The following is a 15,429-nucleotide window of genomic DNA, read 5'->3' as shown; positions in this document are numbered from 1 at the left end:
TTGGGCTTCATCTTCTGACAATAAAATCCGGTCACCACCGGTTAATGACACCCTCCACACATATTCTGTTTCGGTCTCCTTTGCTAGTTGGGTATACTTTTCCTGAATATTAGATAATTCAGTGGCGGAATATGGTATTGTCTTAATGGTCACGTGTGGTGCTCCACCACTTTGGCCATTGTCTATGGTTTCTGTTTCAATTAATGGCCTCATTGCTATCCCCTCATCCTGAGGGTAAAAATCTGTTCTGGTACATTCTAACTCTTGATTTGGTATAAAGATTTTTGCTGTTTCACCTGAACTACCTCTAGACATTCCAGATCTAAGTCCAGGTCGGATCGTTCGTCCGCCTCGGCTCACAAAATTCTTTCCCGATCTAATGCATCAGACAAGGCGGCATGAAGCCACTGCATTGTATCACGCTCAGAAGTTTACTGCTCTTGCAGGACTTTAACTAAATCCTGCAGGGACTGAATCTTCTCCTTATCTGCCTGCTCTGCTCTCATTGTTTCCTGTCTGTCTTCCTGGGCTGCTACGAGTGCGGCCCCTAAAACTGCACACCCCACAGCCTTCCCTTTTCCCAGGCCAAACCTGCCTTCTTTTGCTAGCTTCTCAATTCCTCCTACAATGGCTTTTGGGTCATGCCACTGGTCTCGTGCCCAGGCTACTCCTTGTGGGGAAGGGTGGGCTTTATAGGCAGTCAGCTTCTCCAAAACAGGGGAACAGTCAGACACAGATGTTTCCCGGGTCACCATGCCTGCCACTGCTCAGATCCCTCCTGACTTACTGTTGAGAGATCCTTCCCAGATCCTCCCCGCCCGTCCTCCGAGTGGAGATCTGGTATCCCGTTAGAATCTCCCTTCCAACAAGGGAAATCCTGTCCGTGGTGCCAATTAAGATGTCACGTCCCAAAGTTGGAGCGACTCAGGTTCATGGATTTCCTTTGTCAGAATTAAGGTGAAACGACACCAGGGGAGTTCAAACAACAATCAACATTTATTCAGCCTAGCTAACCTTGCCCAAGTACACGTGAACTTATCAATAGGAACCTTGCAACATGTCATTAAGCCGTTGTTTGAGAAGAGAAGGAAGGTGTAGAAAAAGAAATGGAAAGAGGAACAGGAAATGTATCAGAAGGAGAGCCCTCCCGTTGAGTCACGAGGTTCAGAGCAGACCCCCTTGCTTTCTGGACTCCTTCTCAAAGAGGAGCTCAGGGGCGGCTAGATCCACTCCTAGTCTCAGACTTGGTCAATGGTTTATGTTTCAAAGGATGAGGTGTAGGGACTGTGGAAAAGAGAGAAGGAAAAGAGGGAGAGAGAGAAAGAGAGAAAGAAAGAAAAAGAGAGAGGAAAAGGGTTTCACCAGTCCTGGGTCCAGCGTTGGTCCAGCCAGCGTAGAGATCCAGTTCCGGAGGGCGCGCACTGAGAATTCCTTCTCCCTTCTTCTATAGCGTGTTAGCTGATGGTCTCGACATGCGCAGCTCCCGTTCCTGGGGTTCTCTGCAATCGGTCAGTGAGCTTTGGGGGGGGTTCATTGTGGAGTTGCCTCTTTTTCCCTGCTGGCATGACGGCTTAAGATAGAAGCACAGTCCCATCTTCCGTGGGGCTCCTCCTCCAGGCGCATATGCTGTGCTCCTTCTCCTGGTCACTTAAGATAAGGAATTGTGGCTTCAGAGAAGTGCAGTCCCACTCTCCGTGGGGCCCTCTCCTCCGGCCACATTGTCCTGTTCACAAAACTCCAGCATTTTTACAGAGGCCGTTTTCTCCACCAAAGTTCTTTAACGAATGTTTGAGACACTGACTATAATTTATCAGACCATCACACCAGCCTGTAAAGAAAACTCATATATAAGTTTGCCCTAAAAAACACCCAGAAGAGTAACAAATTTTACAGCCTTGTTATACCTGTGATTCAGTTCTTCCTCGTCTTCAAATACCCCACATGCTTTCATTGCTTCGACCAACTTCTGAATATGAATGCAATCTACATCCTTAGGAGGAGCCAAGCTAATTGGAGAAGTCATTCCATAGTGCCTCTGAGGCTGGTTCTGCAGCTTAGGAGTACTGTGGGAGAAAATAAAATACTGAAGACTCCACAACAGAAAAAAAAAAAAACCCAACAAACCAACCACCTTACTGGAAAACACCCTTCCACTTATACGTTTCCAAATCAGCTTCTGATTCTGATTCTGCTTCTATCAGAGCTACTCTGACGTGTGCCAAGACATTTAATAAATTCAAGCAGCTGTTTCCATCCAGCTTAAAAACGTTAACTTACACCTCTCTCCTGTTTCTGAACATCCAGATAGCAAACTATCACCACAAGCCTCGTTCACTAGACATTTTCTGACAAACTGCTTTGTGACAAAAAGCAACAAGACGATTCAACAGGAGCACAGGCTGTGCGAATTCAGTGCTTGCCAGCAACCTCCTACAGAGCAGAAACTAAGGTGATCCCAAGGAAAGTTAGAGACCTTGCAAAGTGATGCAAGTGCCACAGCAACTCCACCGGCAGAAAACCTCTTGAGCTTCAGCTGGACTTGGGAAGGGATTTCCTAAAGCCTCTTTCCTCCACGGCTACCCCTGCAAGCAGTAGCGGAACAGCGCTGCCTGGCTTCCCTCCTGCAGCACTGCCAAGCAAAACAGCAGGCACAATTCAAAAATCAGCCTCGATCAATGGCCCTGAGTGATCTGCATCAGAGATTCAAAAGAAGGAATAAGGCAATTCAACTATAAACAGAAACACATCATGACTACCAAGGCAGAGCAGACAGCACGGTTTGTACTATCCTAAAGTATTCTAAATGTGAGAGACATGATTTCACCTCAAACCGGGTGAGTTAACAACACCTGAGGGTGGCACCCCAGCTCTTCTCAAGGGTGGCCAGCCGGGGACCCAAGCTGCTGAAACAACCATCCAGAGAGTGCAGCATGACCACACTGGTGTGCAGCACCTTACAAGATGCACTGCTGGCACTGCTGGAGGGACAGGGTTTGCTTCCACTGGAGCAGATGCTGCTTTCAACAGCTTTCAACCCAGTGGCACCCCCCAAACCCAAATCCTTAGGCCTGGTAGCATTGCCCAAATCCCGGAACAAATCCTAAATCCAGATGCACGCTGCCCATTTCTCTGTATTCCCACCTGCCCACAGCCATCTGTTGTTTCCAATCTTGTCAATATTTTGGAAAAGCACGCTTTTTTTTTTTTCTTTTTCTTTTTTTTTTTTTTTTTAATACTTGCTTTGCTTTCACTACAGTACAGGCTCAGAGTCCATGACAATGGCTGGTGAAGTCCGTAGTGTCCTAGTTTCAGCTGGGACAGAGTTAACTGTCTTCCTAGTAGCTGGTACAGTGCTATGTTTTGAGTTCAGTATGTGAAGAATGTTGATAACACACTGATGTTTTCAGTTGTTGCTAAGTAGTGTTTAGACTAATGTCAAGGTTTTTTCAGCTTCTCATGCCCAGCCAGCGAGAAAGCTGGAGGGGCACAAGAAGTTGGCACAGGACACAGCCAGGGCACCTGACCCAAACTGGCCAACGGGGTATTCCATACCATGTGACGTCCCATCTAGTATAGGAACTGGGAAGTGGGGGCAGGGAATCGCCGCTCGGGGACTAGCTGGGTGTTGGTGGGTGGGTGGTGAGCAATTGCACTGCGCATCATTTGTACATTCCAATCCTTTCATTATTGCTGTTGTCATTTTATTAGTGTTACCGTTATCATTATTAGTTTCTTTTTTTCTGTTCTATTAAACCGTTCTTATCTCAACCCGCAGGTTTTGCTTCTTTTTCCCGATTTTCTCCCCCATCCCACTGGGTGGGGGGGGAGCGAGTGAGTGGCTGCGTGGTGCTTAGTTGTTGGCTGGGGTTAAACCATGACAACATACATCTGTTTTAATCTAAATCCAAGGGCTGTATGTCAGCACGCAGAGCAGCACAAGTTAAGCTCTGTTTGTAGAAGGTGCTCAAATCTGCTTGAGCTAGCTCACTGCCCAGTTAGGCTGAGCAGGACACCAGGCACCTGGGTTTGGAGGCCCACAAAGTTACTGCCCCTGGAACTCCAGGCACAGCAAGGCATCATTTTCACTTCCAACCCTCCACTTCCCCTGCCTGCTTAGACTTCCTTGCAATCAGAAGCAGCACAGGACTGACATGGCAGCACAACATTAAATTAAAAGCAGCGTGAGTTTTTTTTTTTTAACACCACAGAACCCTTGCTTTAGAAAGGGAAAAAGGGAGAAAGAAACCCCTACTTAGCATTACCAGCTGAAACCAGGGGAGAGAAAGGAGTGGACAGGAGGTGAGGACTGTACTTAATGGATCAAGGGTCTCTACAGAAACACTAGTAGCAAAAGGGGGAGACACATGGAAAAGGTCTCTACAACTCATCATGCTTGTCAAAAAGCCCATATCCAGACCCAAAGGCTAAAGGCATTAATGATGCCATTATTCAAACCGGACATTTTCCTACTTCATATACGGACAACTTCAAATATTAGCTGGGTTAGTCGAGAGACGCTTAGAACTGTTTAAGGCATCTGACCCACTTTGGCTGGAAAGGGATGAGGAAGTGCTCAAAGGACAGCTTCGACACTTGATTTTAAAAAGGTAGCTTATTGCAGCTCCTTCCTTCCAATTGTTGCCTTTACTCTTCCACTGAGGGAAGATGGATTTCTCTCTCTCAGAGTAGCTTTATCCAACTACAGACATGGCTTTTAGTCATCTAGGGGGTTCCCCCCGCCTCCCTTCTCTATGAGCTCATTTTTCAAACTTGTTTCTATGCGTTTTCCAAAAACATGGAGCGGGGGGGTATTAGGACTGTAGTCCTATCAACTAGTCTCCCCAGTCAGAACAGCTGTTTACTTACAAGGGTAGCTAGGCCTTGACCTAATTTGCCTTGCCTTGTTTCTAGGCATTGTCAACTTCCACTTCCTAAGTCAAAATAGTCATAAGGAATATTTTCCTTCTTATGCTATCATTTCCATAACAAATACAGAAGGAAAGCCTATGTTTAATTGATGTGCACTACATCTAAATTAGGACACCTACAGCAGCAACTTCCTACACGCTTTACGTATTACTTGCAGCGTACAACTTGCACTTCAGAGAGTTTGCACAACACAAGAATGGGTTTTAGACTTTGCTAGCATCCAAGATCTTTCCAGTGTACAGAAGGCCACCATCTGCCTTTCATTGCCCCGTTCTTCCTACGGAGGCTGTAATTAGAGATTGACATAGAGGACAATATCAATTAGATGTAGCAGATATTATTAAGAGCAAATTCTTTTAGTCAAGAGTTGATATTTTCAGTTGCCTGCATGTATTACTGAAAATCTGATCTCACAACTTAAAATGGCACTTGGAAAGCTTTACTGAGAGTGACTTATGCCCAACAGAATGTGTTCCCCTTTTGGTATTAAAGAAAATAAAAAATAAAAAAATCTTACTTCTCTCTCTCAACTGTACCAGACTGCCAGGCATATACAAAGAAGAGAACTTAAGAGAGAAAGTAGCACACATGGCATACTACCTATTCATCCATCAGCCTTCTGTTGAAATGAGAAGTCTCTGGCAGTTTAATATTTTGCTAGCTCTTGCTATGATTTGTCCACCATAGCGAACAGCTCCAACCTACTTCTGTTCCGAGAAATCCTAATTTTATACGAGAAGTTAAACTGATTTGTTCCAAGTTTTGACACTTGTTTATAGCTCCACAAAGCTGCAAGCCATTTCTCCTGCATACTCAGAGAGACAACAGATAAGTTCACACTATTACAGTTCAGGGAGTTGCCTTCAGCCATCAGGGTGGTGTATGAGCCTCCACTGTGAATGCGTCTCTCCGACTCATGCGGTCGGCTTGCCTCCAGCCGGGTAGAAATTTATCACTCCGGCCTTTTCTAGCCTCACCACTTGGGAGGAGGAATGAATGGAAATCAGCTCCTGAACCCCCCAAATTGATAGCACAAACCAAACCAACCCAAACAAACCAACCAATCAAATCCAACCAGGCAAGAAAACCCCCAAACCCCATGACCTTCACTGAAGTAACACCAGCTACACCTTCCATTCCTACCACACAAACTCATGCTAATAAAAGCCTGCAGGCACCTGCTGGCAAGTTAAAGCACCTTGTTCCTGATGCCAGCATTCAGAGAAAGCCACTTTTTTTCCACCTTGAAGCTGGGTCGGTAGCCCGAGAGCAGTGACACGCCGCAGGCGCCGGCAGCCCGTACGGCACAGATAACAACTCATTTTCCCTCAAACTTCTTTTATCTTCTTCCACGTACGCTTCCTATGCTGTTGCCTCACAATGATGTATTTGGCCTGCTCTTGTCCCTGAACTGTTCTTTTCTTGCTTCCTGAATTGGAGATTTTAGACAATCTGTGGGATGGATCCAGGGTTTTGTTCTGATTATCTTTAAGATTTTATAAACACAGTGCACCCTTACAATCTATCTCTAACACATACATACCAAAAGGAAGGACTGACCTGACACTGCAATAATAGATAAAACAGACTCCTCCCTCCCCAACTAAGAGAAAGCAGCTTGGCTATTTGGGCTGACTAAACTGAAGAAACTCAAAATTGTCATAAGATAACAGTGTTGACTTTTCCAAGAATTGCTCAATCAGTGTCACCTAAGTTGTTAGAAAAAGAATGTTGGAGGCTGACTTCTATTGGGAAATCAATTTCTACAGCCCTGTTCAGCCAGAAATCAAAAGGGTGGCTTTCCACCTGAGCCTTTAACTGTATTGAATTCTGATATGGAATTATGGTTTCCTCCAAAAAAGTTCCCTTTTCAGAGTCCTCTTTTCGATCAGGTACTGGAGTTTTATTTTAAACAATTTTACTGCAAGCACAGATCCCCTTTGTTAAAGCCAATTCAAATTAGGCCATTTAAAAATTAAGGACCACTTGTATTCTCCACAACTCTCTGTCCATACTTACTTCATTATAAATCGGCTGTTGCAGAAGTTAAGTGCTATGGCCTCGTTTAACAGCTTACAAGTAGTAATACATAGAATTTCTGTACAACACTTGCAGTTCCCAGCCTGGTCTGGCACCTGCTGAGCAAAGTGTACTGGCTCTCGCTGGATGACCTTTTGAAGTGGAGGGAGGAAATAGCAAAAAATCCCATTCAGTTTATCTGAAGATAACTTTTTAAAAGACATTCTAAAGTTAAAGGTTCTTACCAGTGGTGGGTATTGATTGTCCTTGGGGGCCCAGATGACTTGCTAATACTGGCTGTCTTCGCACAGGAACCTGATAGCCCTTGTGAATAAACACAGACAGTTGGAAAATAAGCTCTACTAAAATATAAGAATCGCTGCATATGTTGAAATAAAGCTTACCTTCTCTTCCAACGAACTGCTGGTTGACAGAGAGGAAGATGTAGAAGGTTCAGCGGCAGTCACCAGAGCAGCAGGAGGTGTAACACTCATGAGTGGTGGTGGAGGCGGTGGCAGTAGCGGCTGCTGCTGCTGTTGCTGCCAAATCTGCTGACGCAGCCTTTTTGTGTAGCCAGTTCCATTTCTTAAATTGTTCACAGCCTAGAGGCAGAAAAACATTTACAAAAAGGGTAAGATGAAACTTCAGCAGATCTACGAACAAAAGCCTTCACAGAGGAAAATTACTTGTGTATTTCTGTAAAAGCTATCAGTCCTAAAAGAAACCAACAGACAGATATATGAAACCAACATGCACATCACATGAAACACTCATACTAATGACTGGTAACTCAGAGTAACTGTATGTAATGTACTTCAGCGTTAACGCCGAATCTGAAAGCGAGGCAATCATGTTAAACAAAAGCATGACCTGAATTTGCCAGGTTGTCTCTAAAGAGTTGTAAGCTTCTGTGACAACAACAGATAATGTATTTGAAAAGTAAATTTAGCCTTATTCAATTACGCCTTGCTTAAGGAGATGTAAACTAGTATCTTCTTCCCTTTCAGCTTTCTACAAATAGCCTCTTCTTACAAGCACTTTATGTAAATGTCATCCCGTTCCCTCGCGTAGGCACTTGTTGGCAATTAAAGCATCAGGCAAAACATCCGTCTGATGCCATGCTGGGCATGTATGTTCCTCAGATTCCAGCAATGCTGTTCTAATACCTCTGTATAATTAGAATAATCAAAATAGTATTTAGCCCAACTAAGGAAGTTTTGGGGGTTCTCATCAATTATAAAAGCACACATATGATTAATGGGTGAATATGGTCTTGAATTGAGAGCATGAAGCTAGAAATGTTCAACAGTGTAAAAAATTTCTAGTATGCAGCAAATAACTATACAGTTTTGATATTTCACTAGTGTGACATCTGAAGATGGAGCATAGGCTGTGTCTTGATGTTTCAACTAGTCTCTTTCCCACCATCTAGTACAGTGAGAAGTCCCCAACCTCAAGGTTAATGAATAAAACACGTCTCAAAAAAACATTAGTAGGTTCGAGTTCTGAAGGTTTTAACCAACTCTCCCGTGGAGAAGAATGTGGATTAAATGCCTAACTATCCGCTTCCTGCAGACCACCAAAAGTCTCCAGAGTTGGCTACATAATTTTCTATGAGAGAAAGGGCTGTGGACAAACTAAACGCATTTAATATCTAACACTGTAATCACCTGCACAGTTAGCCACTCTTCTCATACTCGTCCTTCTGCATGTAAAGAAGATCTAACTAGACACGTAAAAAAGGGGGAAAAGCTTCCTGGCTTTCTTTTGCCCTTTATACGAGAAGAGTGCTTTCGTATTCAATTCGTATTAAATATTAAATAGAACTGGTAACAAAGTTATTTCGTTATCTCCTCTTTCTGCTTTCAGAAGATCAGATGTGATGTTTTGAATCAACAAATATGGGAGTAACACTTACATTCATCACAATAACTGTTCCCACAGCAGGGAATAACAGCTGCATCAGTCATTAGATCCTTACAAATGAGACATAACAACTCGTCTGGAACAGGATCATCGGAGGAGGAGGAGGATGCCTCCTCTGGTAAAAAGGGAGGCTTTTCCTTCTTTTCTCTAGCAGAAGCTTCCCTGGAGGAAGGGTGGGGAAGGAAAAAGAAACAAGTTAAAGATGGGTAAAGGAAAACTTTTCCAAGCTTTGGATTTTACCAAAGGAAGAGAAGAAATGGAATTCTTCTCACTCCACATTAGCCTCCTAAAACACTTGTGCTTAGTTTAAACTACTTTTCTACAGCCACAACACTAGAAGGGGGGGGGGACGACGACGACACTTTTCTTTCTGCAGAACTCTCCCATTCATTGGATCAACTAAGAAAGAAGCTCAGACTAGGAAAATATTTTTTTGACAGCTAGAAATCAGGCAAAATGAATCCCACCTCTCCTTTGCCAGAGGATAAATGTAAATTGCAGGCACAGGATAAAGCTAGTCTCCAAGTAATTACATTTTCTAAAAGGAAAACGTCTATGTTACAGCTTCTACAAAAGGAGATCCATGATGGAAAACCAAAAGTGCTACCAAGTGCATTTTAAAACAGCCACTCTTGTCAGCACACGGTAGTATTTTCTCAGTTTATAGCAACAGGAAAACGTCAGTCTGTTTCACACACGGGATTTAATGGAAGTCATAGGGGAGGAAATCTCAGGCCAACAGCTACCTGCTAAATTTGGCAAGAAGCCTCTGAAACAGAAAACAGAAGCAAAATGAGCTTTCAAGGAGAACGACTCCACTGTAAACACTACTGAAGTGTTTTGCAGAAACGCAGATTCTTAGCATACCGCAAGTTTAGCCAACTTCCAGGGGCATGAGCAGTAGGACCACCCTCTTTTAATATTAGAAAGTACCACAGATTTTCAGGTTAAGGTACAATGACAGTGCTTCCTCCCTTGGAATGACAGTGATATAGAGAACGAACTGCTAATTGCTTAATGATTGTCTCTCTGTAACTTTACATACCAAAGACCAGTGCTCATCAAGGATTAATCCTGTCAGAGACTGGTACTTGGGAGTGATGAGCAAGAAGGAACCATGAACAATCACAAAACTTAATTAAATGTTTGATAAATTTACGATCTTGTCGAGAAGGCTCAAGTAGAGGCCTTGCTTGAATAGATAGGGCCAGAAAAGATAAGAACTCCTGCCTTTGTTCTCGTCCTTGTAGATAATTTAGCTTAAACTAACCCTATGGTTTTTACACCACTAATGAGAACTTAGATAATAAGAACACTAACGAGAAAAGACCATACTGCGCAGAATCACCTGAGAAGGGTCAAATAGCGGACAAGTGAGGAAGACTATGGAAGACCACCGGAGGACTCCTGAAGACCACCAGAGACCTTCAATGCGCCTGCGTAAAGGACATTTGCATATGCTAATAGTTTCCCGGAAAACTAATGAATATGTATAACATTTCTCGGAAATCTAGTGAATATGTATATAGAACATGTATTTGACCTGCACAATTAGACCTGACGGTGTGCACGATAGGTGGAGCGATCCCCCGTGCATCCAGCGCTGCCAATAAAGAATACCTACTTAATAGTTAATCAAACTATTGAGTCAATTTCTCTGAATCAACAGATGCTGGCCAACTGGGTTGCATTGCCACTCAGATTTTGATACATGCTTTCTCTCCTTCACTTTTTGGTCAGTCCACTTAGTTCCATACCTATGCATTAATAGGTGGTGTTGCATATTTCCCAGATCTTGTCAGCATAGCACCCTTCGTATTGGGATCCTTCACCTTTGTCATGAAACTCTGTGGAATTCCTGTGCTCTTGTTAACTCTGGGAACAGACTCAAATTTTTTGTCCTGTTCAAGAAAAGAGAGGCAGACGTACCTCAAGACCCACACTTAAAATGACATTTCCCTGATGATTTTAAGCAGCAAAAGCCTTTAATCCTCTCCTTTTACCTAGCATAAAGGTTGCTCAACTGAAATACTGCTTCTCCTACATAAATATAGCCAGGATGTTCCAAAGGCTTGAGCAGGGGTTTGAACTCGAGCGACATTCTTTGGCTTAACTTCAGGTTCCTTAAGGCTGACATATCCCTTAGCTCACCATCCACTCAGAGAAGAGACACAAACCCGCTGCTCCTCCTTCAAAGCACAATTCAGAGCGAGAGCTTAATCTTGTGCTCTGAATCAGTCACTGGAGAAACCTACACTCACCGTCTGTAGGTGAAGGTTGAATTCATCCCTCACGTGTATACCTTCAGTGACTAACGTGAAATGGCATCAATACTCAAGCAGGGACTTAGTGTAATTAAAACACGCAAATATGCAATAGATGGGGTCAAGAGAAATGTCTTGGTTTGATACAAAATAATAAAAACTGTGAACTGCCATTAAAAAGAGTGGAAAACAGAAAAAATTCCAGTAATACTGAAGTATATAAAAATATGCATGAAAGTTCATAGAGAAAGATCTATGGACATATTTAATGTCTATGACCTAGAAAGAAAATTCCACCTTTATAATTCCAACTTCCCCTTGAATTTGGAAGGGCTTTGCAACATTGCCATATAACCTCTGCCTTTCACCCCAAGAGAAACAATTCTTAATATGAGTGTTCGTGTATTTCTTGCGTAACTGCCCAGGTAAAATAATTAAAACCTAGAGTAACACCAGAAGTCCCCCCACAATCATACCCCATTTGTTGGGCAGTTCTTTATGTAGTGGCCAGGTCTTCTACAACAACAGCAAGTATATGGTGGTGGAGGTGGGCCCAAGGGTTTCTTCATGTAACTAAAAGGTTTGAGGGGGAAAGAGAAAAAGGTAGGCACGTGTCTCTCTTGTTAAAACACACATCTCTGCCATTCTCCTATAATCTTCAAAGAACAGATTGGACATGATCAACACTTACTTGACCGGATCATATTCATGGCAGGACTGTACCATCAAAGCTTTTAGTTCATCTTCTCGGAAGCACTGGCTTCAGCCAGATTGGCAGTCTGTTTCACAGGTAATTATTTGACACGCACATTAGAAACACATTTAAGCCCACACAGCCAAAGACAACACCACTCACCCCATCCTGTAAAGAGCAGCACAGCGCTAGCTGAGGTTGCATGAAAACAGCGGCTTACGTAAAATACAGCTGTACTGAAGACGTTCTGGGGAGTCCTTACGCCATTACAGGCTTTATATGTGCCTGTTAACCTACCTGAAAAGAGCATCCTAGGGCACTCAAAACCTTAGGCTCTCTTTGAGCCTTCCATGAAGACTTGTGTAACTAATCCAATTTTCTGCCAAGTGGACTGAGCCATGTGTAGCAAAAATTACACCATCCAGTATTTTTAAGCTGATTTTTAAGCTCCAGGCTAGTTGAAGGAGAAGACATCCACTGTACGCTTAATTGAGAAAGATGTATGCAAGGATCGTTAGTTACATTTTGCAGCATTAAAAGGGCACACAACTTAAGAGTTGGGGAAGTTGCTTTTGCTTGCTGAAATTCAGCTTCCGATACAGAAGCACGGTTTAACCTTCAGGTGCACAATCTCTCTTAAATCCTCCACAGAGCTGACCGGGATAGGCACGTCTTGCGTCCCTGAATACCTGGGACTAGGAAAAGGCCTTCTCAGAACATGTCTTTCTGGCCTTAAAAAGGATGAGACATCCAGCAACCACCCTTACCATGTGTATTCTAAGAGAAAAAGAAATACTGGCAACACTGTTTATCATGGGGAGGAGGAATACAGCTGGAAAACTGTAAAGAAAACCATGGAACAGCAACACAGGATTCTGGATGCAATGTGTGTTATTTCATGAAAAACAACTTGAAATAAAAAATGATGGTTGGTGGGAGTTGTGCATAGTAACATGTAGCTGGAGTAGGGTCAGAATACTTAAACAAGGGAATCAGAAAGATATTGTGAACATTCGCAGATATAATACAGATAGTAATTCAGGAGCAGAGCGCAAAAAAAAACCTCCTAAGGGAAGATTCATAATGGCCTCTTTCATACACACAGCATTTCTTTCTGTGGAGGCGAGAGCAGGCTGAAAACCACAGAAGACAGCCAGGAAGAGCAGAAAATTCATGGCAGTAAATACACAAACTGCAAAGCATGTTCTAGCTTGACCTCGCACAGGGTCACATGTACCCTCAATTCCCAAGAGCTGGTGTGACGGGTACACTCGACCCCATAACCAAACTAGCCGTAGTTTGGTACAGGCTCCAAAGGAGGTAAAGGCCTGAGCCATAGCCAGGCCAAGAACTCCTCTAGTTTCAATCTCTTCTCTGAAAACCCACAAAGGAGCCGAGTGACCCAGTGAGCACCGCTGCCTATCACCTTGGAACACTCATCATGCGATTAACACAGGAATAGTGGGTGGCTTTTCCAAGACTCATTTATCAAGGAGCAAAGGAAGTTGTGGGCACAAGGAGTCTCATCCATACCCTTCCCATTGCATGTGATTTGACTAGGAGCCAGCCACTTTAGCCCATAAATATGACAGCCTAAGGGAGCCTTCTTTCAGCTCTCCCTGCCAGGCAGCGTGGCTGCACGGCAGTGATCTCCCCTTGAGCTGGGACGCCTCTCAAGGTTGCTCCTCGAGGCAGAGAGGCCTGTTCTCAATAGCAGATCTTTGCTAAGTGACTGACAGCATGCTGAATTCGTACTGAGGTTACTAATCCATGTAGCTACTTCATATTAACTATTATAAACTTTGTACAGATAATTCCATTAGACATAAACTGTCGTCCAAGTCTGAGACTAAGATTGGACCGAGCCGCCCCTAGGCTCCATAAGGAGTTTAGAAAGCAAGGGGGTCCCCTCTGAACCTCGCGACTCAACAGGAGGGTCTTCCTTACCCTTTTGCGTCTCTGCTCTCTGTGTGAATCCTTCCAGCTCGATTCTAACTCAGTTCTCCTTCGTACGTTTCTTCCATGCAGTAATTAATAAGGCGAACCTTGCCGTCCAACTTACTGAACCTCAGGAAACCACTGTCAAACTTTGTTAAATTCCCCAAATTTATTGAACTCTGTCAAATTATTATTTTACCTCAATAAAACACACTGATGCTTCTCTCCTCCTGAGCGAGGTGCATTCCGCCCCTTGGTGAGAGACTGGCGCAGCCGGCAGGATCCTGAATCTGGACTCGCGACAGCCCGCAGCACAGCCTGCATGGGGTGAAAGGCACGCATCAGACCTCGGGGCCATCAGACCCACGGGGAGGCCTGGGGACAGCAAGGGCACCTGCTGTGTCCCCACCAGAGCACGCTTGCTCCAATGCATGGAGCTGCCGGCTGGAGAGGAGGCCGCCCTGCCTTCCCCTGGCCCGCGGACATGAAACACCGACCTCCAGCTGTCAGGGCTCGGGCTGGCGACCCTCGGGGCAGCAGCAGGATCCGCTCTGACCCTGGTCGTGGGGTCGTGGGGCCGTCCCTGGGGCTGAGCACTCAACTGGGCCACGGCAGGGCCCGTGGGTGATCACTGAGGTCTCCCCCCAGGCCCCTCCGCCCTGGGAGATACCTGCTGCTGCTCCTGCAGCTCCCCTGGCCCTTTCCCTGGACCCCCCTCGCCCCGCCTGCCCCCAGCCATTCTCTCCCCCATTTCTCCTCAGGCTGCTCGGGCTCTGCCCCCTCCGGCCCTGCCCCAGGCCGGCTGTGACTGACAGGCCACCTCTGCCGCCGCTGATTGGCTCAGCCATGGCCAATGGCACAGCTGTTGCTGGGCTGGCAGGGGCTGCCTCTCCTCGCAGAGCCCGCCCACCCCTCCGCAGCTGCTCCTCAGCCAGCCGGGGCAGTGGGGCTGCGGAGAGACAGCCTTCGGGAAGGGCCCTTCGGTCTGGAGCTGTTCCCTCGGCAGCGCGCGGCCTTCGGGAAGGGCCCTTTGCTCCGGAGCTGTTCCCTCAGCAGCGCTTGCGAGGTGTGCGCGCAGCTCTGCCGTCCCTCAGTGCTGCCGTGGGGTCTGCGCCTGCTCGGGGAGGGAGGAAGGGAGAGGAGCTGCCCTGCGTTTGCTCCGGGTCGGCAAATCTTTCCCAAAAGGCAGGTCTGTCTGTGCTGCCAGCCACAGCCCTAGGCAGGAGGAGCTGCGTGACGGTGTTGCCGAAAAACTCGGAATAAAGAACTTATCAACACCAATTTAGTGTAGATAAGCAGACACTTCTTTATTCACGGCCGGGTGCGCGGGTGAGTCCTCTCACGAACCACGCACACCTGAACACCCAAATCATACACCTTATATTGAACTTATTCATACATATTCATTAGATTTCTGGGAAGTTATTAGCATATGTAAATGTCCTTTACGCAGGCGCAGTGAAGGTCTCTGGTGGTCTTCAGAAGCCCTCTGGTGGTCTTCCATAGTCTTCCTCACTTGTCCGCTTCTTGACCTCTCTTAGGTGATTCTGCGCAGTACGATTCTCACCATCATCTATATTAGTTTACATAAAAATGCATACTATGTCTATTCTTAAATTTAACCTTTCTAACAATTGGTCCTTCAGTCACACCATCTTA

General features: G+C 45.1%; 1 protein-coding gene across 4 annotated transcripts in view; it reads right to left on the bottom strand.

Annotated features, from left to right (window-relative positions):
- Window positions 1-1,445: 1,445 nt before the first annotated feature.
- The window catches only part of LOC138684291 (polycomb group RING finger protein 6-like), a 95,998-nt gene continuing 82,014 nt past the window's right edge, over window positions 1,446-15,429 (bottom strand). The window contains exons 2-5 of one of the 4 annotated variants that reach the window (XM_069777977.1): window positions 8,867-9,036; window positions 7,353-7,550; window positions 7,194-7,272; window positions 1,446-2,063 (exon numbers count right to left, since the gene is read on the bottom strand). In XM_069777977.1, the coding sequence (XP_069634078.1) occupies window positions 7,402-7,550; window positions 8,867-9,036 (319 nt within the window). In that variant the 3' untranslated portion in view covers window positions 1,446-2,063; window positions 7,194-7,272; window positions 7,353-7,401. Of the gene's footprint in view, window positions 2,064-4,573; window positions 5,216-6,830; window positions 7,101-7,193; window positions 7,273-7,352; window positions 7,551-8,866; window positions 9,132-15,429 lie in introns of those variants that run through there. The other 3 variants (XM_069777975.1, XM_069777978.1, XM_069777979.1) reach the window with 3 other exon arrangements.

This window comes from Haliaeetus albicilla, unplaced genomic scaffold, assembly GCF_947461875.1.
Source record: "Haliaeetus albicilla unplaced genomic scaffold, bHalAlb1.1 scaffold_89, whole genome shotgun sequence".
In the NCBI taxonomy this organism is placed as follows: Eukaryota; Metazoa; Chordata; class Aves; order Accipitriformes; family Accipitridae; genus Haliaeetus; species Haliaeetus albicilla.
The sequence above is the reverse complement of the archived record's forward strand: the minus strand, read 5'-3'. Positions and strand labels throughout refer to the sequence as shown.